Below are 25236 nucleotides of genomic sequence, written 5' to 3'. Positions count from 1 at the left end.
ACAAATATTCGAACTCAGTATTTTACTGATGTAAGCAACAGTAAATTAAATTTTACAGTTTTGGAAATGTCTGATAATAAAATCAGTGAATTGTAACAGTGATAACAGAATCCTTAATAACAATAGTATCGTCGTATTTTTAAGGGTTCCGTAACTAAATAGTATTTTAGTACGATACTGTCCATTTGTTTAGTCGTTTGTCATAGCGCTTTATTTTAGGTAATCACTTCAGAAACTTTTAAGGTACATCGTCCTTTTGAAGGTCATTTTTAAAATATTATTCCTAGAATTAAAATAATAGCAAAAATATATATTAAAATTCGATTCTTATACTACAGTCTGTGCCTTTGAAATTAATTTATTTGCATTGTAAGTTACATAAATTTAACAAAAAGAAAAGAAAGAGACAGATTTTCAACAATCATTAATTGTTTTAACACAACAATTATAACACGAAATTATAGCTGATACATTTTTCTTTAATCCGTGTCTTTAATTTTAAATATAGCTAAAGTTTCAATGCGTAAATCTAAATTTATATTATTTACATATCGGAAAGTTGAAGATAGTTTCTTGGCAGGCAGAATGGCAACCACTCAACTTTAAGTTAGCATAGTCGCCTCTTACGACACCTGCGGGAAAAGGAAGAGGTTTTTTTATACAACTTAAAGTGACAAAACAAACTGACGGCCCACCTGATGGAAAGTAGTAATCGGCGCCTCTATAGACATGAGCAGTACCATGGACATAACAGAGTATAGTATAGTAGAGGTGGCCCATTCTATGCCAGGACCATACGACAATGCGCGCTATACATGGCAATACTGTTACTGAGACCAGACTGTTGCATAGACCAGAGAACACATTTGTCGACGTACTTAGCCATTTTGTCGTTTAATAGGTTGAATTAAGGTTTATTTGTATTTTTATTATATATTTGCATTTTTTCTATGCAACTTAGAATGGCAAAGAAGCCAGCGATCTATCTAATGGAAAGTGGTAATTGTCGTCTAAAGACAAAAACAGTACTATGATACCCTTCATGTGTTGCCATTCCCGAGGACTAAAGTGTTATGTCTCTGTTGTTCGGATTGATACCTGCTGCTGATTTTCACCATCGTACTACCCGCCATAAACTAAAATTTCATCCCAACTATCTGGATAAGTGGCGGTCCTCCACCGTGCGTTTTTCAAGGCACTTTCTCCCACGCACAATCACTCTTTGGAATCAACTTCCAGCAGCAGTATTTCCGAACCGATACGACAACATAACCTTCAAGAAAAGAGCATATTCCTTTTTAAAAGGCCGGCAGCACACCTGCAATGCCGTAGGTGTTGTGGGTAACCATGGGCGGCGGTAGTCACTTACCATCAGGTGAGCCGCATGCTCGTTTGCCCCCTGTGTTGTAAAAAAAAATCCTGTAATTTCATTGCCATCTCCTGCCCTTAAAACTAAAACACAGCCATGCGAACACAACTGCTTTACGGCAGAAACGTAAACGGGACAGAGATACCCAAGCAGATGATTTTTGTACAAAGTTTCCCTCTGGTAGATTAGTTCGATCTCCACACTGTCGCCCCTGGAAATTATCAAGATTAATTCCTGACAAAGTCATCACAATTCATTTTATCCTTATAATTTAGGTAGGTTTGCATTTAAATACGTTATATTCAAATATATTCTGTAAGATGTGGACATATTAATGGTCAACAAATATTTTTTTCAAACCTATTTAGGATTACAGTTATGAGGATATGTAATATATTATACATATTACTCTTTACGCGCAAATTTTTAGGTAATATTGTTATTATTATATCAGCAACTAACTGTCCACTACTGCATTTTTCTTATTGTTAGCATACTTATCGTAAGTTTAAATAAAAAATCCGATTCCAATAATTTGAAAAAAAAATTTGCATGTTTTTACCTACATAATAATTTATTGCATCATACATAAATAGTTTCATAATCAAGGTTCAATACATAATCAACATATTTAATTAGATAATTTTTTAATATTCATCATCATCATCATAAGTATTACTCGTAATATTATAATACGAATATCTATTGATAATAGTGCCCCTATTTTGACTGATTAATTTGAACAAAAAACGTTTATTGTGACTTAACTATATATAATTTAGCTTTTGATACCTTGGATTATATTACTGTAATATTCGTAGAGATCACAAATTTTTTGATAATAATGTATAGTTTATGTTACTCATCGATAATATAGCATTTTTTTTTTAATTCTCTAACCTATGTGAAAGAATTTAAAAAATCCGTTAAGTAGTTTTTAATTTATCCATTACAAACATACATAGAAATAAATCAAATCCTTCCTTTTTATATTATTAGATTAGATAATGATATCGCGGTATTGTCACAAACTGGCGAATACCGCTTTTTATTTTATATTTATTTGTACCTATACTGTGAAAATTTTCGTTAATATTCAGTTCAATAATTAATTTTCGAGCACTTTTGCTTGACAAAATCACTCTACACAATGAAGTGCTTTGCGTCTTCGCAATAATTATACGAATTATGACACCCCTGCACAAGAGATAAATTATGGTTTTATACTTCTGAACACTCGGTGAACCTTTGGTGAAGACCAACTAATATTTGATCACTTTTTTCTTTTTTTACTACACTCTCTAACTTAAATATAGTTTATATGTTGCCTATATATAAGTGATTAAATCATAGTAACCTTTATATTAATAGATCGTCAGAATTATTAATCTTCGTCATCATCATCATAACAGTTTTTAACTATCTACTGTTGAACATAAGCCTCCCTTCTGGGGGTTTTGCCAGTAGTCACGATTGGCAGCCGAATTGGCAACCGCAGTTTTTTTTTAATGAATGATAATGGAATAATAACTCCGCCTGCGCTATCGGTATACACTGGCGGGGCATTAATGAGAGATGATCGGTGAGAATGAAAAGGCATGTCAATTAGCCCATCGTGACGAATTTAACCATAAATTAGTCATAATGGTTTCCAGGGGGAACCGCATGGAGGTCGACCTGATATTGATAGCAATGGGGATTAACTTCCTATTTGATAACAGTTCGTTTCCCCCCGACAACCACAGTTAGGCTTAAAAGATATTTTAACAGGAATGCTGCAATCCATCCCTCGCCCTCCTTCAGTCGCCCTTTACGGCACCCACGGGACAGGAAGGGATAGTCTATTATATGCCGAGACCACACGATCACCATTAATAGATTAACCAAATATAAATTATATCCAGAAATAAATTATATCAAGAAAGTATATCCAGAAAACTCCGAGAGTAATATTCGATATGATGTAATCTTAAAGTCTATTGATTTTGAGGTTCTACAACACTATTCTTTGCAGTAGGGACGCTCAAGCCTGTTGAAACTGTCATTTGACAAACTCTCAATGTCTTTAGTTGACAATTAATGTCAATTGTCAGTGTCAGTCTGTTGTCATTATTTCATTACTGCTTACTTATTATTCGTTGTGCTATTGAATAAATTCGATTACTTCTGTTGTGATTGTTATCTGTTTCAATATGGAACAAATATAATACATATTTTTATCGTAAATAATGTAAAATATTCACCGAAGTTAACATCAACACCCACGTAAAAGTTAGACTAATGCACCAGGTTTTTGCAGACTGATAACAGTAACGGAACTGGCTGAACTCTATGTGCCATCCGCTCTAATTAATAATTTCGTCGAACATTTTTAATTTATTAATTCTAATATGACTAATTACAGTTGGAATCATTTTTGTTTTATAATATTATTATGTGTTATGAATGTAACAATATCTTTATCACAATACAACAAGCCATGGAGTGATAAGTATGAAAACAATAAGTGTCCCAAATTATATCCAAAGAATTTTGTAAATTATGGTCCAGTTGGTAAGTAGTATATATTATAGGTATTAGAAATCAATTGAAAATATTGTTTTTTATTTTATTGAAAACATTTCTTAGTGATATTAATTCTATATTTTAATGTTTTTCATACCTAATTAATCACTTTAAGATAAGCCTACTTATTTATGCTTTTATTTCGAATATAATCAATTATCATTATATTATAATCATACTGTAAACATATTTATTAAATGCACATTATATTAAGATTTTTTTGTGATATTATCATATTTTCCTTAGGAAACCTTACTGCTGGTAACTACACAGAGCAAGCAGGACTAAAAGGTCTACGACAATGTGTAATGGCATGTTGTCTCAGTGAGATATGCAATATTGTGTTCATTGTTGACTCAAGGTGTTTCCATTTGCAATGTGTTAGTGATGAGCTGTGCTTGCCTCTGCAAAGGACTCCGGGCAACCACAAGTGGGATGCACATATTTCAATGATACTAGTTAAGCCTGTTCTACCTAATGGTAATTATTATATGCTATACCTATATACTATGACATTGTTCACTTTAGTATGATATAAAGAGTCCTATATATTAATCTAGGATGTTGGAATATGATAGTCTATCTATGTACTAAAATTCTTTTAAATTAATTTTGGCTTTTAAAATATTATGATTAATGAACAAACATTCAAACATCTACACAAAAATGTCACACACAAGAAAATTTGTTTTTATTCAACTCACAACTTACAACAACACTCTTATTTGCATTATAGACATATTATTTAAAAATGTTTTTTGCTTCACAGAAAATTGGTCAGACATATTAGATCAATCTAGTTATACAGAAGTTAGCAACAATTTCTCACCAGAAGAGGAACCACTATATGCCCCTTATTCAAGTCGTCATAATGATTTATTATCAGAAGATGAAGACTCTAATTTTTTGTCACACTTCATCAACAACTTGCCAAATATGGAAGAGGGTGAAGGAAGGAATTTTGATAAATTTCGGGATGCCAGTGATAGTGATGTGTTAATGGACTCAACAAATTTTCTAGAAAATGTACCATGTGAAATGGGTGTTGGTGATTGTCCATTCAATTCAGAATGTATTCCACTTGGACTAAAAGGAGCTCATGGTATTTGTAAATGTCTACCGGGTACTGAGCTCGCACAAGGCACATGTGTTCCTATACGACCATATTCAAAGGGACCTACTATACCTATTGACTCAATTAAGAAAAATGATGAACTAATTACAGACTCTAAAAATGATAACATAAAAATAGACACTTCAACTCCGAAAATCGTTCAAAACTTAACTGTTTCTGTATCTGACAAAGAGGTAGTAATATATGTTATTTTGATGTAATAATATGCAATTACATTGTAACTTATGATATTTTTTTTCATAAATTAAAAATCTTATAGGTTCAACTGCCTGATAATGAAGTGACTTTAGCAGCTTACACAATACCGAATGAAAAAACAACTAATAGACATTACAATTATGTATGGACCTTAGTAGATCAATCCAAGGGTGGTTTTACAGGTAACTGACTTAATTATTTGTTACTTTACAACACTTAATCAAATATATACATCTCTAGAAAAGATATTTATAAATTTCAATCTATCTTTGTCTAGGAAATATGCACCAAGATGGTGCCACTGTGAAGCTTACTGATCTCACGGAAGGACAATACAGATTTAAAGTGACTGTAAATGGCACTGATTCATATGGCGAAGGTTATGCTACAGTAACAGTACTACCTAAAGTACGAAAAAATACCCCACCAATAGTAGTTATTACGCCACAATCACAAACAGTAAAACTACCAAATTCTGGTGCTGTATTAGATGGGAGTGCCAGTAAGGTGAATTATTTATTAATACTATAATTAGTCCATTATTGACTTATTAGCTTATATGTTTATATATATAGTATACATATATTTGTATGAGACTGTAATAAATGTTTACAATTCCGATCCTAATGTGGTAGTCAAAAGCATTTCCTACACTGTTCTCATTGTAGTGAATGTAATATATGGGATATCATAAACCAAATTACACCAAACAAAAGGTGTCCGACATAGCAACTTAATTGAAATACTATTACGCAGATAAATGATGTTGAGGTTTAGGAATAAAGATCCCTTAGGTCATTGGTTCACATCCGGCTCGAAGGACTAAATCTTTAGTAAATCTAAGGTTGTATAGAAACATATTAGGATTAAAATGGAAAAGTCTACCGACATGTTTATGTTTGGTTAATTTTTTAATACCTGCATTTATGACTTTGTTCTATAAAAAACTAATATAACATCTCCATTTAAAAGAAAAAATGCGAAATTTCTTTTTAGTTTCATTGTAAAGTTGAAAGCGAGTGTAAGGTGCTGTAATATAAAAAAAATACCAGAAATTTATACATTTAATTAATAAATTTGACAATTGATTGACCCTGTGATTATAAGATATATTATAAGATCCCTGTGATGAATTTGGCTGACACTAACAGCCAAATTCATCACAGGGATCTTATAAATAAGTCTTAATATTAAACTCTCAGGTAACGACGCTTTCTAGCGCTTAACTTGGGGCTCGAAAATTGCATATGAAATAATACATAATTTTTTTACACAGGATGATGTACAAATAATATCATGGCATTGGGAATTGACCTCTGGACCCATAGGATACCAACCACCGCTGGAGGATATTCCCACTTTAGTGCTTAAAGATCTTAAACAGCCTGGGAACTATACATTTAAATTGACAGTTGAGGACTCTGACCATGTTAAGAACTCAACCACAGCTAATATTACTGTACTGAACCATACAGACTATCCCCCTGAAGCCAACGCAGGTAGAAAATTTTGATCATTAAGATTATGATATTTGACATAGCTACGTACTCTATACTTAAGTATTTAAATAAAATATGTTTAATAATCAATTTTTATAGTAACAATAGTATATTGTTCATACAGGAGAAAGAGGAACCTTAGATCAATAAATCGTGACATTTTATGCCAGAGCCAAAAGCAATGGCTGCAGATTACATGAGTAGTTTCACCCAAATAATATATGCTTAAACCATATTGACTGGGAAATTACAACACAACTTGTTTACTTATATAATTGTTTCTAATAAAGTTTGTTACAAATAATGAAAGACTTAATTATTTTTTTTAAATCTAGGTGTTTTTATGAACTTAATTTGTAAATACACAGATTAAATCACAAGTGGAGTCTACATATGATTTAATACAGCTATGTATAACTATTTCTAAATCAAATTAGAAATTGACTCTTTTGTTTTATTTATGTGTATTTTAGGACAAGATGTAATAATATATTTGCCGAATAACAATCTCACATTGAATGGTAGCTTGTCCACGGATGACCATGAGATCACCTCATGGGAGTGGACTAAATCAGCCGAAGATGAAAACAAAGCTGTTGATATGCAAAACACACATTCACCTTACTTACAGGTAAAGCAATCCTAAGTAGTCATGTGTATGTATATAAAAATAAAAAAAAAGCCTCACTATTAGGATTTCGTTTAAAGAATAATGATATAAACAATATTCAAGTAGTGACAGAGTAAGAATGCACTAGATCACCATTCTTTTTTATCTCCAAGTTGTCATAAGAGGTGTCTAAGAAATTCAATCACAATACAGTTTACTACATATGAATATAATATTTGAAGTTTGATCAAGCCAAAGGCATATTTAAGTTTAATTTTCTAAATGAGAAGCATTGAAAATTATTTGCTTTTGATAGATTGAAAAGGCTCTTAATATTATTATTTTCAGTTGTCCAATCTATCTGAAGGCGTATATACATTTGTACTGAAAGTAACAGACTCATCAGGCCAATTTTCTACTGCTGAGGTGCACGTTTTCGTAAAACCACCAACAAATACTCCGCCAATTGCTGATGCTGGCCCTGATTCGGTGAGTGTTATCTTCTGTTACAGTCCATGATACGTAAGGATTATTAAGAATATATTAGGAGGTAATAACGTGTAATAATTAGTAGTAAAGTAATAGACGTATCACGGGTAACTAAGTAAAAAAATATTGGATACTATATTTTTATCTGCGACTACACACTACACATAGACCACGGGAATATAACGAACATACTGTGTTTGTCGTAAATTGACGGAATGTAACGTGATGTTAGATGCTAACCGTTGCTTATAGACAAGAATAACATTATTCACATTACAGAAGTGTAATTTACTAGACAGTATTTTTAGGTAATATTGTTATTAAAACTTTCAGAGCAGGTAGTAGTATATTATTATAATGCTGTACGTTATTTGACAAATAAATTTAACTTTTCTAGGAGATAGTAATTAAAATTAAAGATAACATGAAAATAACATTATTTCTGCATTACACCAGATAAATTATTCTTCTAACAAGGTTAATAAAAATAAACTTATCTAAACCTTATTTATCTTATTTATTCTAAATAAGTTACGATAACAATATGAATATTGGCTATCTAAATTCCACTAATGAATTTGGTGCGCGCAAATACATTGAAGCTGATAACTGTATCCTCACACATGTAGGGTGCCCATGGATGTATTATTATATTATCGTATTGATACTATAGTTTTTGTTTTTACTTTTATCAACTACTATATATGTAACAATGTGCAACAATATTTAATATCCCAATAAAATATATTTAAAGAATATATAATACATACATACACATTTGTCACGCCTGTTTCCCATTACGGTAGGCAGAAACTATAGGGCATATAAATAATGCAAATAATTTTTTTTATTATAATTTCAATATACATATGAGTTGTGATATTTGATGAAGTTAGGTAAATATGTAATTTAGAATAGTGGTCTTTATGCTTACTCCATATAGGATCTGAAATGAATATAGATTAAGAAGAATTATGTTACATAAATAACGACAAATATCTGTACGTACTGAAATACGGTTATTATTGTAATTAAAGTTTTTATCTACTTATTTATTTAGTTAGACATAAAATTAATTTGTAAATAAACTATATTTTCCCTGTTATTTTATACGCGTGAGTTTCAAAAGTAGGAAAACCAATTACATAGACCACTTCTAGATAGCATATTAAAATAAAACACACCAGATTGTAATACCAAAAAAAAAAATTATTTTGTCATCTGTTGATCTAATTAAGACCCCATATCTTAAATATCTCCCATGCGCAGGCATCGTCTAGTTATTTTTAAATTAGATACTATTTGACTAGTTTTCTATAATTACAGTTCATATCTCTGCCTCAAACATGGATAACATTGAACGGTTCCGGTTCGCACGACGACCACCAGATCGTAGCGTACACGTGGCGTTACGTGTCGGGCCCCACTAACTCGACCATAATCAACTTCAATGAGTCCTTAGCTAACGCCACTGGCCTCACCAAGGGTCAGTACGTGTTCTCACTGACCGTTCTGGACGACAACGGAAACTCTGCTACTGACAACGTCTCAGTCACTGTTACTCAAAGTGAGTTTGCTATTTACGTACATTATATCATGAAAATTATAGTTTTATTAGTCTAGTCGTTCTCTTTAATATAATCTTCGCCGTGTGGCCCCAGCATAGAATGGGCCACCCCTTCCTTTCCCGTGGGTGTCGTAAGAGGCGGCTAAGGGAAATTCCTTTTTAAAAGGCCGGCAGCACACCTGCAATGCCGTAGGTGTTGTGGGTGACCATGGGCGGCGGTAGTCACTTACCATCAGGTTAGCCGCATGCTCGTTTGCCCCCTGTGTTGTAAAAAAAAAGGAAGGGCGAGGGATGAACAGCGTCTCGAATTACTTTTCAATCGACTTCAAAATGAAAAAGGTTCTCAATTAGGTTTCTTTTGTGTTTGTTACCTCATAACTTCTTCAATACTAAATTAATTAGAAAAATTTTTTGTTTCTTTGAAAGAACATACTTACAGATTAGTCCTATAGAAAATGTATTCAAATCGGTTCAATAGTAAAATTCTAAATAATACTAAACTGAATTTGATAAAATTTCTACGGAACCGACCTGTAAATATATCCTTTCTAAGTTTATATTGGTTTTATTGGATGGGGTTAGGTAACAAACAAAAAATTACAATCAAATTCAAAACCTTTTTTTTTTAAGTCGGTTTAAAAAATACTTTTCGTTATTAATTTAAATCATAATAGAAAATACTATGATGGTGGTTTAAATTTTATATTTTTTCATTATGACAGTAAGGCATGAGACTAATTCCACTTTTTTTTGTGACACTCCAACTGAGATGTTTATATATATAGGCCCAATTCATCGTCCACCTACGTCTTAATTTGCCATTAGACGTTTTGGGGAAGCTATATGTATTATATATATTATTAATATATTGTAATAGATAAAAACAGCCCGCCGAAAGCAGACGCAGGTGGAGACCAAGTATTAAACCTACCTATCCCTGTCCTTATCCTCAACGGATCGAGGTCATCCGATGACTTTCGGATCGTCACGTGGAAATGGTCACGATCCAGCTCTGGCTTGGCCGCTGGGACAGTCATACTTAAATCGGACACGCAACCTGTACTAATGGTAAGTGCAGTTTTTTTAATTTATACTTTTTTAAACAAAATTTAATATATTTTTCAATACCTATATTTAAATAATATTTAACGACTTTTAATTTCTAGTAAAAAAAAAATTAATCGATTCACAATTGGCAGAGAAATCGGTGGACATACGTAAAAAAATATACAGTCGAACATAGAACGTCGTCCTTTTTTGAAGTCGGTAAAATGATAAATCCTTGTTAATTTACTAATAGAGTATATACTCTATAATATTATAGGAACCTATATTGTTACTAATGGCCTATATTACTCTTATTCAAGTCAATTATTATTTTTATATAAATTGTCTAGTTTCATGAAAGTAAAGCTTAAGAGCTCTAATCATAATCCTAAAAAAATCCAGTTAAACAGGACCCGTTCTGTTTTATGTAAATAAATTGTAAATTTATCCATTATATGTCCATTGTATATTTTCAGCTGACAAACATAGAACCTGGAAGATATGTATTTGAGCTCACAGTAACAGATGATCAAGGCGAGTCTGACCGGGACACTGTGAGCGTGCAAGTCAAACCCGACCCTTTGGAAACGAGTTTGCTAGAAATGACTCTAAATATCCCTGTCTCCACATTTACACAAAGCCAGCTGGACTCCCTTGTACAGAAAATGACTTTATTATTGAAGGACGACATAAAAGTCAATATTACCGCTGTTAGAGGACAAGTTGATTCTGGAAATACACAACTCATCTTTTTCTTGTCTAAAGAGGTAAAAATGAATAACAATTTCCGCCAAAATATATTTCTAGATTTTTATACTTCATTACTTATGGCGACATGGGTGATTTATTTTACACTGTTTCATCTTCTAATAGTTACGAGTTTGAGACCCATACATACAAACATTTGGATTCAGCGAGCTGACCCTTTACAAGGCATGCATTTGTCCCATCATGACGTACTCTACCGTCATCTTCACTTACTCTATCGCCTGGTGATTCAGAATATTTATTATATCGGCATTTCGTGGTTCGTTCGCAACGTGGTTTTCCACCGCGACCTCAAAATTTCCACGTGCAGTTCATGAAGGAAGCGTCTCGACGCTACTCGTTGCAGCCGAATCTCACCTGAATAAGTTGATCATTAAAACGATAAATTACACCACCAAGGTGAATGTCTTTCTCCGACGACGTCGTCTGTGGCACGTGCTTTAGGCACAGGGTCTACCCTGACGATCCAGTTGCCTTGCCAACCGCGACGAATTCGACGATAAATTAGTCACGATAGTTTCCAGGGGGAACCGGGTAGAGGTGAACCTGATAAAGTATATTGATAGCAATATGGACCAACCCACCATTACTAACAATCCTTTCCCCCCACCATTTTTCATCAGGTGGGCTGTCAGCTTGTTTGCCGTTCTAAGGTGTATATAAAATAGTACATTACTGCAGCGGCCAGCTACTGAGGCATTGATAGACGAACGTATAAATGTGAGCCAAGGCGTAGCCGAGGCATCCATACGTGAATCCATCAATGCCTAGTTGTAGCCAAGGCTTGTATAGTACTTTTCTCAAACAATTCGCGGAAATAAAATCACAATTTTACTTTTTAAGTTAAAAGACGAAATACGACCAATAATAATATTTCACGCGTTATAATGTTCCTTTGTTTTTTTTTTCAATCAACAGCTTTCTACTTGTAAGCCAGTTCGAAATTTAAATAAAACCTTTTATTAGTTACCTCCTTGGTAGTCATGTTTCTAAATAAAAAGTCATAAAATTTTTAAATTACGGGACAGATATGAGTTTACATAGTAATTTATCTGGCCGCATAACACGACAGATATGGATTTTCATACAACTTTTGCCGGCCGCTGCCCGCATGTACATGGCCAGTACGGCGATTTTGATTTATCTCTAAGAAGATAGTCAAAATAATGGTGACATTTCCAAGCATGTGTGAGAAAATACAAATGAGGCGCGTGTGCGCGGCAGGGCGCGGCGGTGGCGGGGCGGGCGGCGCTGGCGGCGGCGCGCGCGGCGGGCGCGGCGGCGGGCGGCGGCGCGGCGCGCGCGGCCGTGCGCGCGCTCGGCTGCCTGAGCGCGTGCTCGGGCCGCGGCGTGTGCGACCGCGCCACGCGCACCTGCCGCTGCGACGCCTTCTGGATGCAGAGCCTGCTCACGCAGTTCGACCCGGACGCCATGCCCGACTGCGGTCAGTGCGAGGCATCCTCCATACATATCATATATATATATATATATATATATATATATATATATATATATATATATATATATATATATATATATATATATATATATAATAGATAAATTTACGTATTATATGATAAAAGTGAATGTTCCATAATTTTTTTCGTATCGACTTCATCATCATTTCAGCCATTATCCGTCCACTACTGGACACAGGCCTTCCACATAGATTGCCATTAGGAACGGTCCTAAGCCACTTGCATCTACTGACTTCGTACAATGCATTTGAGGTGACTCCATATTGTAAGGTGGTTGTCCTACACTTCGGGCGGTTGTCCGTACGGTGTTACCACTCAAGAAACTTCTCCATTGGTTGTCGGTTCTTCGAGCTACGTGATCAGCCTATTGCCACTTCAGCTTCTTCGCTTGTTTAGCTTTCTTTTAGCATATATATATATATATATATAGCTTATCTTTTAGCATAATTAATATAATTTTCTAGGAAGGTCTGACTTTTTAGAAGAGATACATATTTTTAGGCATGTTTTTCTACATAGCTCAAAGCTCCGCACTGTTAAAATCTGAAGTGGACCCAGCCCACTCACCTTCCCCCACCCTTAAACACACTTATCTGGGCGAGGAGGATAAAATGTATTTGGAATTGTCATGTAATCGACCAAATCGCGTGGAGGTCGACTTGATAGGTCATTGCTAGCAATGGAGCTGTCAGATCCCATTACTAAGTTCGTACTGAGTACTTTCCCCGTGTGCGCAGACTGGTCGGTGGTGTACGCGAGCCTGGGGCTGGTGGCGGCGCTGGCGGCGGCGGGCGGCTGCTGCTGGGGCTGCGCGCGCGCAGTGCGGCGGCTGTGTGCGCCGCGGAGGCGCGCGCGCGCCAAGTACCGCCTGCTGCCGCTCGCCGCGCACGACGACGCGCCCTGTCAGTACACCTTTTTGTTAATAATTCCTTAAAAATGTTTAACTTTTAAATACCATTATGATTATCTTCATATCAACCGTAGAGGAAGGGTTTTGCCAGTAGCTTCCGCGCTTTGCAGATGGGTTGGCAACCGCAAATAGGTTTTGGTATTTTTTTTAAGAGAAACGTTGCTGCCCATCCCTCGACCAGTAAGTTTCCTTAGTCGCCTCTTATACTCACGTGAAAGGAAAGTGTGGCCTATTCTATGCTGGGACCACATGGCAAAAGTACTCATTACTTACTTTTTTATACAGCACATCTTTAATAAGCTATTTTATACTACTCCTATGTATACTACAAGGCTAGTTCGTTAGTACTGCCTAAATAATGATAAACAAGTATTATTAATTAATTTTTGAGATTTTTCAGTAAATATAAAAATATAATAATAATCTTTAAAGATTTAGTGACATACATCTTTTGTTTTTTATCGATTGATAGTAAGAAAAATTATATAAATTAGGCATAGCTTAACTTTGAGTCAATTTATCGATCAGAACAGGCGGGAAGTATGTTGACATTTTACTAATAAACCTACAGTTTCCATATTTCCCCATTGGCACGTGATCCTTTGTTTACATTAGTTAAAATACCTATAAACGACCAAGTTGTGTTTAATAGTTCTAACTAATAAAACTTTTATCTTTCTAGTCACGGGCAAAGACGTATCAGAAACTGAAACGGATTCGGACGTTCTGTTTGAATCCAAAGGTCAAACCACATCTTTCCTATCGCGATCAATGAACGGCGACGCGCCTCAAGGGAACGGATGGAAGAAAAACGGACACTATAAAGGGAACCGTAAAATTAAAACGTAGCTATCCAACGTTGCTGCCTCCGTAACAACATAGTATTGATCAGTACTTAAGTGTTCTTAATAACGATACTGAAGGACTAGTATTTAACTGAAAGCTACAAAGACAAACGAAATTAATTAAATATTAAATTTAAAAATTCCGGTCTGGCGAATTCTTGGTTGGTAAGTATACAAGAACATATCTTTGTTATATAGTTTCTATACATCGAACACATTTCTCAAACTGTACACATTATATTGCTTTATATAAGTATTATATACTATGAAACATGCTATAAACAATGAAATTTTATTTGAAGCGTAGGAAACCAATAAATAAATAAATAGATAAATCATACAATATATTATTTATATTTATAATAAGTTTACTACTGTAATCTTTTGGAGGAAACAATAAAGAGTATCTATCTATCTATTATGGTTACTTATATCTCGCTTGCATAATAAATTAAAAATTTTATTTACAAGACTTATATTTTGTCGTAATCGAGTATAAAAATATTATTTTAAGACATTACTTAATCTAGTAAACATGTGATAGGTAAAATTAATATAATTTTATTGATTTTATTATTTGACGTCCCAGTATTATTATAAAAATGACAAGCATAATATATTAAGAAGTGAAATGATCATGTTGATAAAACCTATAAAATTGTAATGGAAAGAGGAGCCTAGTGTAATTATGCACAACAAGATTACCGAATACTTCTAGTAAAACAATGTTCAGTAATTGATATGAACAGCCATAGTACAGGTAATAATTAAAAACATAGGTATATAAATAAAAAAAAATAAAAAACACGACATTTGATAGAAAAGCGAAAGCTCCAGTGAACTATGTCTCTAAGACGATTTTATCTCAGGAATCTAGGAAGTAAATATTTTTATCTAGTCCATTGATTATTGATATGTATTGTAGTGTAAAACATATTTCTATAAAATTAATGATAGTGACGAAATTGTCATTAAGACCATACTCATTGTGTAGTTTCAGTGTTAAAGTTCATACCGAAGCTTACTATAGTATGTCAACTTCTGAATTGTCTGTCAATTTTCGAAGGCAATTTTTATTATGCACAAAGTTTTCTTTTAGCGAACTAAAATACTTATTATATATCAAGATTCCTACAAATTTATGACTCGAAATTTGATACAAAAATAATATATTAACAATTTCAAAGCAAAATATAAACGCTGATGCAAAACTTTTAGTACTAAGTTTATATGCAAATTATTCTATGGTCAGTATATTAGTTTGCTACCAAAGCTTTTTTTTTAATAAATCAATCAGAAATATTAAAACTTGCCACATTTCAATAAGTTTTGGTATGAACCCTTTTAACTCTAAAAATTATTAACTTCAAATGTATTGTTTACCTGGCTCTTTTGATGTAATTAATATATTGAATTTTAATTTATATAATACAGCTTTGAACATTTTATTCTAAGTAATGTTCACTGGGAAATCTTTATCCGCATTCTGTTGCGTGATTACAATTCGTATAAATCCTATACAAATTAAAGCATAAGCCACGGATATAAGGCTTAATTTGATTAAGTTCCGTTTAGATCTCAATTCTTACATGCAGCAGAATATAGACAGTATTCGTAAAAAAAAATTATAAATGGATAGTAAATTGCAAAATGATTATCTTTTTAATCATTAAATTTTGGAAGCATTTTTTATTTTCTGTTTAAGTATGCAAGTGCATAACAATATATTTTAATAATTCTGAATAAAATAAATTTTAAGGTACCATTCTTTCAAATACGTACATAATGGTACTCTATAACGTACTTTACGTACTTATGTTTTGGGGGAATACGAGGTTTGTCCGGAAAGTACGTATAAAAGTTTTTTAAAAATTTTATTTTACAATTATTCAGGTAAATCAATTTTATCCCCTTCAAAGTACTCCCCCTGTGACATAATGCACTTGTGCCAACGCCGTTTCCACTGTGAGAAGGCTCCTTGAAAGTCCTCTGGTTGTAGGTTTCTCAGCTGCCCCGTCGTAGCTTTTTTTATCTCATTTATGTCCCCCAAATGCCGCCCCCGAAGTACCAATTTGGTTTTTGGGAACAAGAAGAAGTCACACGGGGCCAAATCCGGCGAATAGGGGGGGTGTTCGGTCACCGTAATGGAATTTTTACTCAAAAACTCACGGAACGATCTTGGCGCAAATTTTTTTCATTTGAAGTTCGTTTCTTAGAATTTCGTGGACCACGGTTTTGCCCAAATTAAGCTCTTCAGCCACCTGTCTGACCGTTAAACGACGGTCCCCATTAACACAAGTTCGAATTCTTTCCACGTTTTCGTCGGAATGTGAAGTGGAAGGACGTCCTGAACGTGGGTCATCTTGAACGCTTTCTCGGCCCTCTCTGAATCTTTTTAGCCACTTGTGGACGGTTGGTTCCTTCACAGCATCATCCCCATAAACTGTTCTGAGATCGGCAAAAATTTCACGGCCATTCTTGCCGAGTTTCGAGAGAAACTTGATTACGACGCGCTGCTCTTCAACGGAAGCGGGCTCCATGCCGACGGGGTTTCGTTAAGAGGTAACTTCACAGATGGCGTGACAAGCCAGTTCGCACCGCACGGCGGTCAGACCAGAACTGAAGCATTGTTAGGGACATAAGGAAGGGGTCCTGCGCTTACCTGGCCTCCCCACTCCTCTTTCTCGCATTCCAGAACACTTTTATACGAACTTTCCGGACAGACCTCGTACAAGTAACGCATTCCAGTACTTAGTGCATAATATTATATACTTAATTGTTAACTTCATTATTGTGTTATATTATGTATATAACCAGACATAATAATAAGATTGACGTTTAATTAAGACTCTGTGGCTATGATTGTATTTTGTATATTTATAGTTGATAAAATAGAAGAACTTAGAAAATAATGGGATACAGACAAGGCAGTGATGAGTGAGGCAAAAAAAAAATTAAAAACATGTTAAATTAGACCTCTAGAAAGTAGCTAATGGAACCGTCGCTATCTGCCAGTTAAATAAAAGAATTGTAATATGTAAATAACAATACCCAAATTTCAAGCGATTTGCCTTTCGCTTTAAATATCTCAAAAAACACTAGTCTCGTGGTTTCGTTTTATATAAAGTATTGAATATAATTATATATATTTTTTTTTTATATTAATGACAGAAATGGAAAACGATGATGTGATAGGTGAAAATGTTGATCGAAATGGTTAGAAGACTATTTGTAAAAAAAACATAGAGAATTAGATTATTATATGCCAATTAGTAGGAACCCTACCGACAAATGTTGTCGTTCGTAGACAGTTTTCGATAACCATACAAACATGACTACAAATATAACGTCTACGGCAGCAGTATATCTTATTAAAACATGCACATGTCTCATGCACTAATGTAATTTCAAATAGTATAGTTAGAACCATTTTATAGACTGTTGATGTGACAATGTCTCTTTATAATGAAATTAACACTCACACTATTTAAAACTGTATAATCGGGTTAATTTTAGCATTTTTATTGCTCAGGTTATTATCTCGGATATTAGCTATAAAACTTGATAAGATATTTATTTTTGTTGACAGGAGGGTGAATAAAATTTTTTAGAAATACTAAATTAGAGACAGATCAATATTGTATAATTGGAGTTAATTGTGCAGAAATGAACTATCTTTTATATACATCTCATAAGAGATGACTGTTTTCTGCATTACTAGCTCTAATTATTGTTTTGTCTCCTATAAAGTAGCAATTATTAAAATACCTGAATTAGTTGCACCAACAGCAAAAGAAGAAAGTTCTCAATTCGGTTGTATTGTTTTATGTTTGTTACCTCATAACTCCATCAGATACAAACTTATTTAGAAAATTCTTTTTTATCTGAGAAAATATACTTGTAGATTGATCCATAGAAATTTTATCAAAATCATTAGTTTAGTTTTTGTAATAACTGATTTAACCATAATTGAAGTCTGTACTTTTTGTGGAACACAATTGTAATAATTATATTCCAATTTGTAATAAGATATTGCAATTCTTGGCATGAAGATCTAAGTTTTCAGAAATAGTAAGACATATACGAGGCCATAAGCAGTTTAATAGAATCGTATCATTAAAAATTGTTACAATTTATATCAATTGAGTGTCAGCTCATTCACAATGATTAGTAGAATAAATATCAAATAATAAAAATCTATACGGTACCCGAACAGTGAATGCAATACGCCCATGTATTTTATTATTTTACGTTAAGAACAAGCATATTATTTGAATAGACATTCGCCTGGCGTTGTCTACTGCCATAAAAGTGTGATCACAACATTTGAAGTGTGTCTATAATATGAGTTGTATCAAGATGTATAATTTATATTGAAAACTTCACCTCTTATAATTTAAAATTATGATTTGCATACAAACTTGTTGACGAAAATGTGAACGCGATCGTAATGTAATTTTTTATACAATTGGCACTAGGCACTCGGTAGGCATCAATCATTGCTGTAAGTTTTATTTGCAGTGCCTCAATCTCTTAAAGTGGTCGGTCTTTGTTGTACTCAGATAAGGGGTGATTCACTACAAAAAATAAACAGTTTGTAACAGCCGAAAATTGCACGACATTTGCTATTAATTCCCATAATTTTAACGTTTTGTTAATGTAAAACGTTTAGATAATCCAAAAGCAATTAGCAATCGTACGTTGATACTGTCTTTGTTTAGATTTGCAAACTAATATCTCTATTATGAATTAGTTGTTTTACGTCATTATTTTTTTTTCCTATTTAACCTATCTAGAGATTAGGACGTAATCCTACTACATATTATATTTTCTTTTTTCCAAAATTATTTGGTTCGCGATTGGGAGATGAGTATTTAGCTTAGCGGCTTAGTTGACTTAAGCTGCGCTACATAATATTTTTATTTGTAAATTTATAAACTTTCGCGAAGTGCTCATGCAATTTGCTGTTATAAGGAATCACCTCAGGTAGATAATGATCGGGTTAATGCAATGTAAAGCGTAATATATTTTAATGGTAAAATTAGTCTAGTCATAATAGTGATTTTAATTGTGGCTAGTAGATATATTTTAAAATTGTACCCTATCTACTTATATTTTTTTATTATGATTTTTATATACTTAAAGTATCTACTTATGTTTAAATTTAATTAATGCTATATCTACGCTTTTATTGTTCCTTATTACATTTTATGTTATATAGGATAAAATAAAGTGCAAAATACAATACATTCGACAAAATAAACAAACTGCTTCGAATGAAACATGTATTTATTTTTATTACAAAATTGTTTATATTCCTAGTCCTAAGTATTGAATATTTTCAGATGATTTACGTACTGTTTTTTTTTTCTGTTGAATAACAAAGGTAATTTATTTTTTCTTATAGGCAGTATTTATTTATTCTTTAATGCCATATGGCATTCTGTACCAGCTAGTATTTTTTTATAGATGACAATGAAATGGTAACCCCGCCTGCGTTGTCACGATGGGCTAATTGACCTGTCTTTTCATCCTCACTTATCATCACTCACTGGTGCCCCGCCAGTGTATACCGATAACGCAGGTGAGGTTACTATTTCATCATCACCCATTTGGTTTTCTTTTTAGTCAACCTGTCCACCCCGTATACTCTCAAGAGATTCTTTACGAAACTTCATTTACATTCTGGGATGAGCATCAAATAATTCTGGGATGTGCACAGCCCACTCAGCCCGCTCTTAGATACACATAAGCTTTTAGATATATAATATGTAGAAATTCCAACAGAAAAGTGACAGAATTTTCTTAAAAAGTATAGAGATCCTCAGATCTTTCGATCAGGATTAAAATAACCATTTTTATAAGAAGGTAGATGAAATGTTAATGAATAAAAATCAAACAGATAAGCAACATATTTAATAATTTGGTTTTTCATAAGGTACGAAAGACTACGCTATATAAAATTACACCTATATGAAATTAAAACCATAAATATTTATCTACACCTTAACACTATCAATTTACGTATTTATTATTACAACACAAGGCCGACAGAAGCCACGTCCCACAACATGGATTGTTCGTGGCTGAGTATATACATTATTATAAAAGGATATAAACTTAAGATATAGATTTAAATAAATGCCGCAATTATACATACTAAATTTTTGGTTCGAAAACATACTAAATTTCGATTACATAAGATGTATTCAAAAAAGATTTTGAGAAAATTAAAATGGTATTTTTAAAACGATTAACTATTATTAGTTTTTTTTTTTTTTAAGTTTAAAGCAAGTATTATAGCTCAGTAGATACGCAATTAACTTTTATATGAGGGGGACTTGCGGCATGTACCTATATGAATGTTTGTGTATATGATTAAGCAAAACCAAATGGAATGTATAAAAAATTATAATAAATACATGGTATCATTTGGAATAAATTAAAATGCACACAATTTTTATCATTAAGTACAAATTACAATTATAGCTAATAAAAATTATATAAGTAGGTAATTAGATACATAATTATCATAAAATCACAACCTACTCCCTAATTTCTACTCAATATTTCTCATTAATGTCCGAAACGCAGAAACGCTTTCTTCTTGATAAAATAGTCATGTTAACATATATTATTATACTTTTTTTATTTTGTTGAAAGTCCAATGTTAAAAAACTGTGTTTAACAAATACCGAATCTTACGGCAGTATATTAGTTCTAAAATATTCAATTAATAATACCTATATTCGACATTTTTTTTTATTTATATAGGCTTTTAATAACTCTCAATTCTAAGTTCCTAATTCCTTTACTGAGAATTTAAAGATATTTTTTTATTTCATTGGAATAGACATAAAAATTATTTAAATAAGTATGTTAATATAAATTTATTAACATTAAATAAAGAAGTCAATTATAACATCTGATGTACACATTTTCAATTCAGATTCTAAATTAATTTCATTCATAATTAGCATAGATATCCAGATATTTTGTTGTATTTAGATATTTATGATAACAAGTTTATTAGTCTGTTTCAACTGAACTTAAAGAAAATGTAAACCAACTTCAGTGTTAGTAAATGGTTAAAAAAATACCTAAATTCACCTATTGACAATCCTGTAGTGTTTATATAAAATACTAAGACATGTTTACAGAGAAGAATTTTTAGGTAAAAAATACTTGTGTGGATTATAGCCTCAAAAACTAGGTACATGTCATTATAAGTTATTTTTAATACCTATTATTCTAAACATAAGCAAAATATTGATATTACGACGTCAAAGTATGTAACAAAAATAAAAACAAAACACTATATTTTCTTGTGGCAGTCGAATTTAATTCGTAATATTATGGGATAATTAATAAATATATGTCATACAAACATTAAATATGGTTATCTAGTCAAAGAGTTCATTTTACGTTTAGGCTACTTTAGGTATATTACTTCTTAAAATGCAGGCTGCTTCTGATAAACATACGTACAGTTATCAGATTTACCATAATGTTAGGTTCATACCTACCAGATTATTAATTTTATTAAAATCTGTTCAGAAGAGCGTTCTTAACGAAGTACGACAACGTCAAAAATATTGAAAATTCTTTAATTGCTTTTGAAAATTGACAAATGCGACGTTGCCACAGTTCGTTAAGCTAAAATACGCTCTTAATTCTAAATTATACTTTTTTGGGTTCTATTGCTTATTTGTTCTTTTCTAATTTTCATGGTAATTTTTGTTTATCATTCCGACACTTACGCTAGTATAAATATATTACTACCTGAAACTAGTATAAACCATACGACTTGACACTGGCCAAGATAAACTGTTTATCTATGTATTAGACATATTATTTTCAAGTTTAAGTATAATTTAATTGTATTGTACATAAGGCAAATTATATAATCAGCTAGCCATCAAAATGTGTATATATTATTAATGAATTATTTGATTTTGAATACAATATCAATAAATTCATGAACATAATGTAGCATCTATAAAAATCTAAAGCGAAATCGGGTAGAATGTTATCAGATATCATTCAAGGCTCATAATTATTGCTATACCTATTCTTACCTTTTATCAACTATATTATCCTTCATTTTAAACTTCACCTGGTAGCCCTACAATTACGAAACAATTCTACTAGCTATTTGGTACATAAATATTTATAAAACAATATTCTATAATAATTATTTAGCTTTCTTTTTTCCAGATTTAACAGTTTGCTCTACTTCCTTAGACCATACAATTCTATTTAATTTCTCACCTACAAAATAGAGACTAGAAACAAAGCCAAGACTGACCAAATAAAATACAATTCTAATTGGCCAGTTTAATACAGCCAATATGGGGTAGACCCACTTATCAGTTTTGAAATAAATTACATGAAGCCATATGAAATAAGCAATTAAAAAAGTAGATAATATAGTCATGGCAGTTTTCCTTGTTGGATACATTCTGAAAGATGTGACAAGCTCGATTAAAATAAAGACAACAATATTAGTATGCATTACATGGTTCAACCATTTTGGAAAGTATGGATCTAAACTTCTAGGCAAAATTAATTCTCTGTCCACTGCATATATACCCCAGAATGATATTCCAACATACATGGCTACAGGGAAAGCAAGGGCACAAAACAGGATATCCTTTATTCGGCGAATCAGTGGTTTCTCAGATGCTGTTGTGTCATTGTTACCAAACAGGTCATTGAGTAAAGCTATTGTAAAATAAACAGTCTGCACTATCTGTAACAAAGTATATAGTTTTAATAGACAAAAGAAACAAGTAAAAAATATTAAATTGTTATAGAATTATCAAAGATTCAATAATAGAATTGAAAAAAATTTCTTTTTTTAAGAAAATAAATACACAACTGTAACCTGACTGTAAAACATAACATAATGAATGTAGTAACATTTTACATGCTCATACTTTATCAATATTATTTAGTTTCTGTATATTTAAATAGGATTGCCCAAAAATATTTAAATTGCTTAAAGGTTTTATAATAATATCATAGATAACAAGTTAAAATGTGCTCAAGTGTATGATATAATAAATATATAAAAAAATTTTTTGCAATACTATAGCAACAATTATAAAGGTCTTTAAAATTGCCTCACATGTTAATATCTAATCCAATAATAAGTAAACAATATTTCTATTAGTTTACATGTATAAAAATAAAAAAGTAATCTCACCGCATCTAAATATGTCAAATATTTTAATTTTCCACCAAATGGTGGTGCAGAAGTACCAGGTATATTAACATATACAGCATCATAATAACATCCATAACAAAACTGTATAGCTCCAAACAGATGGAAAAGAGTTTTTAATAACATACTGAATAATTTGGTTGAAGATTCTGCAACATAAAAAAAGTGTTGGAGTACATCTAGAATCCACAAATATGTAATAAAAGGAACTTAGACATAAAATAAACAAGAGAAAGCTTCCCTTAATCCCCAGTTAGATTGACCTGTATTGTTGGGTTACTTAACTCAATAGTTCACATATACTTAACTCTATAGTTCGTAATGTGAATTAATGTATAAAAAGAAAATTAATTTTACTTAGCCCTAAGTGTGGTTTGCGCTTAAGCGAAAGGATCTTTGGACATTAAAAATACGCTAAAATCACGCCGGAGTTTTAATTGGTAGATTATACAAAAAAATCACTAACTACATCATTTACTTACTTGACAGTTAAATTATTTGTATCTATTTTTATTTCAAAAAGTTATCAAAGAGATTTTTTTCATAAATAGTATAAAAAAATTGCCTTTTACGATAATTAACAATAAATGGCTATTAATGTTTCACTTTTCTATCATACGTCAAATATACATTTCATTGATCATTGGTCAAATAATTGACATTGGCATTATTAGTTGATTACGTCAATCACCTGTTTCCGTCATGCAAATGTCAGTTGAATAGTAACAAATGTCTTCGTTTCCGAATTCTTACAAATTTTATGATGAATTTGATGAATGACGAACGTTCTTAATATAGGCTCTTACATGTAGCGTCGGTGAGCCGTAAGGACTCCTAACACATATTGAGTATTAGCCTTTTTATTGAGTTAGAATTACAAAAGTTAACAATCGAAAACAATTTCTTGTAATGTTCATGTATGTTACTTAATAAATTATTTTTCTCTTTCCTTCTTTAGTAGAAAAATTTCCACGATAACCTTTCCAACAGCCACACTAATTATCTGCTGAAAAATTCTCTATTAAAAGTTTTATTAACTCTGAAAAACTCTACTGGAAGAGTAGATAATCTTATAATTAATGTGACTTTTTATGTCAAGTAAAGAATCTTTGAACTTAATAAAACTTTTTCAGTTTACAAAAAAAATAAAAATAAAAATTCATACTACTTATTATGAAATTTTCGCACTTTTTTTTTAACGAATTTTTTTCCATAAAGGTAGCCCGCATAATAAGAGTCAAGATTCTTATTTCATGAATTTTTAACGTTACAAGTGTTTGTTAACTTTGCCAAGTAACATGTTGCCTAGGAGAAAGAGAATATCAATAAGAAGTCTAAAGGCCCCATTGCTAGCATTACATCAGGTCGACCTCTACGCTAGTACCCCTGGAAACCACCGTGATTAATTTTTGTAGAGTTCGTCACGATAACGACAGCTTAGGCGGAGTTATAATTTTATTTTCACCAATAAAAAAAACATGTTGCCTATATGGTTACGTGTGGTTTATTAAGCAATCTTGCCTTATATGA

General features: G+C 32.3%; 2 protein-coding genes across 3 annotated transcripts; one reads left to right on the top strand and one right to left on the bottom strand.

The window, feature by feature from the left end:
* Positions 1-3481: 3481 nt before the first annotated feature.
* On the top strand, positions 3482-19764 carry LOC113515960 (dyslexia-associated protein KIAA0319). 2 transcript variants are annotated; one of them, XR_008253575.1, is made up of 15 exons: positions 3482-3922; positions 4181-4414; positions 4704-5242; positions 5329-5449; positions 5545-5774; positions 6544-6766; positions 7240-7397; positions 7725-7865; positions 9192-9432; positions 10310-10500; positions 10956-11246; positions 12472-12691; positions 13463-13627; positions 14318-16315; positions 17216-19764. XR_008253575.1 is itself a non-coding variant. In XM_026900270.3 (14 exons), exons 1-14 carry the CDS (start codon positions 3760-3762, stop codon positions 14482-14484), a joined length of 3084 nt encoding a protein of 1027 aa, XP_026756071.2. In that variant the 5' UTR covers positions 3482-3759; the 3' UTR covers positions 14485-19764. The 2 variants fall into 2 exon arrangements, 1 of the variants encoding a protein (XP_026756071.2); XM_026900270.3 differs by having other exon boundaries at positions 14318-19764.
* Positions 19765-20381: 617 nt separating this feature from the next.
* LOC113516088 (androgen-induced gene 1 protein-like) lies at positions 20382-24344 on the bottom strand. Its single transcript, XM_026900444.3, has 3 exons — positions 24189-24344; positions 23689-23855; positions 20382-23232 (listed from the first exon to the last, which is right to left on the bottom strand). Exons 2-3 carry the CDS (start codon positions 23830-23832, stop codon positions 22675-22677), a joined length of 702 nt encoding a protein of 233 aa, XP_026756245.1. The 5' UTR covers positions 23833-23855; positions 24189-24344; the 3' UTR covers positions 20382-22674.
* Positions 24345-25236: the final 892 nt, after the last annotated feature.

Source organism: Galleria mellonella, unplaced genomic scaffold, assembly GCF_026898425.1.
Source record: "Galleria mellonella isolate WM207_F2 unplaced genomic scaffold, CSIRO_AGI_GalMel_v1 utg74, whole genome shotgun sequence".
Classification (NCBI taxonomy): Eukaryota; Metazoa; Arthropoda; class Insecta; order Lepidoptera; family Pyralidae; genus Galleria; species Galleria mellonella.
Note: the sequence above shows the minus strand (reverse complement) of the source record. Positions and strands in the feature narration are given on the sequence as shown.

Coding starts and splice junctions, on each gene's coding strand:
- LOC113515960 (XM_026900270.3), top strand. CDS start 3,760: ATGACTAATTACAGTTGGAATCATTTTTGTTTTATAATATTATTATGT. Junction 4,415..4,703: donor TAAGCCTGTTCTACCTAATG/GTAATTATTATA, acceptor TTTGCTTCACAG/AAAATTGGTCAGACATATTA. Junction 12,692..13,462: donor GGACGCCATGCCCGACTGCG/GTCAGTGCGAGG, acceptor CCGTGTGCGCAG/ACTGGTCGGTGGTGTACGCG.
- LOC113516088 (XM_026900444.3), bottom strand. CDS start 23,832: ATGTTATTAAAAACTCTTTTCCATCTGTTTGGAGCTATACAGTTTTGT. Junction 23,233..23,688: donor ATTTGACATATTTAGATGCG/GTGAGATTACTT, acceptor ACTTTGTTACAG/ATAGTGCAGACTGTTTATTT.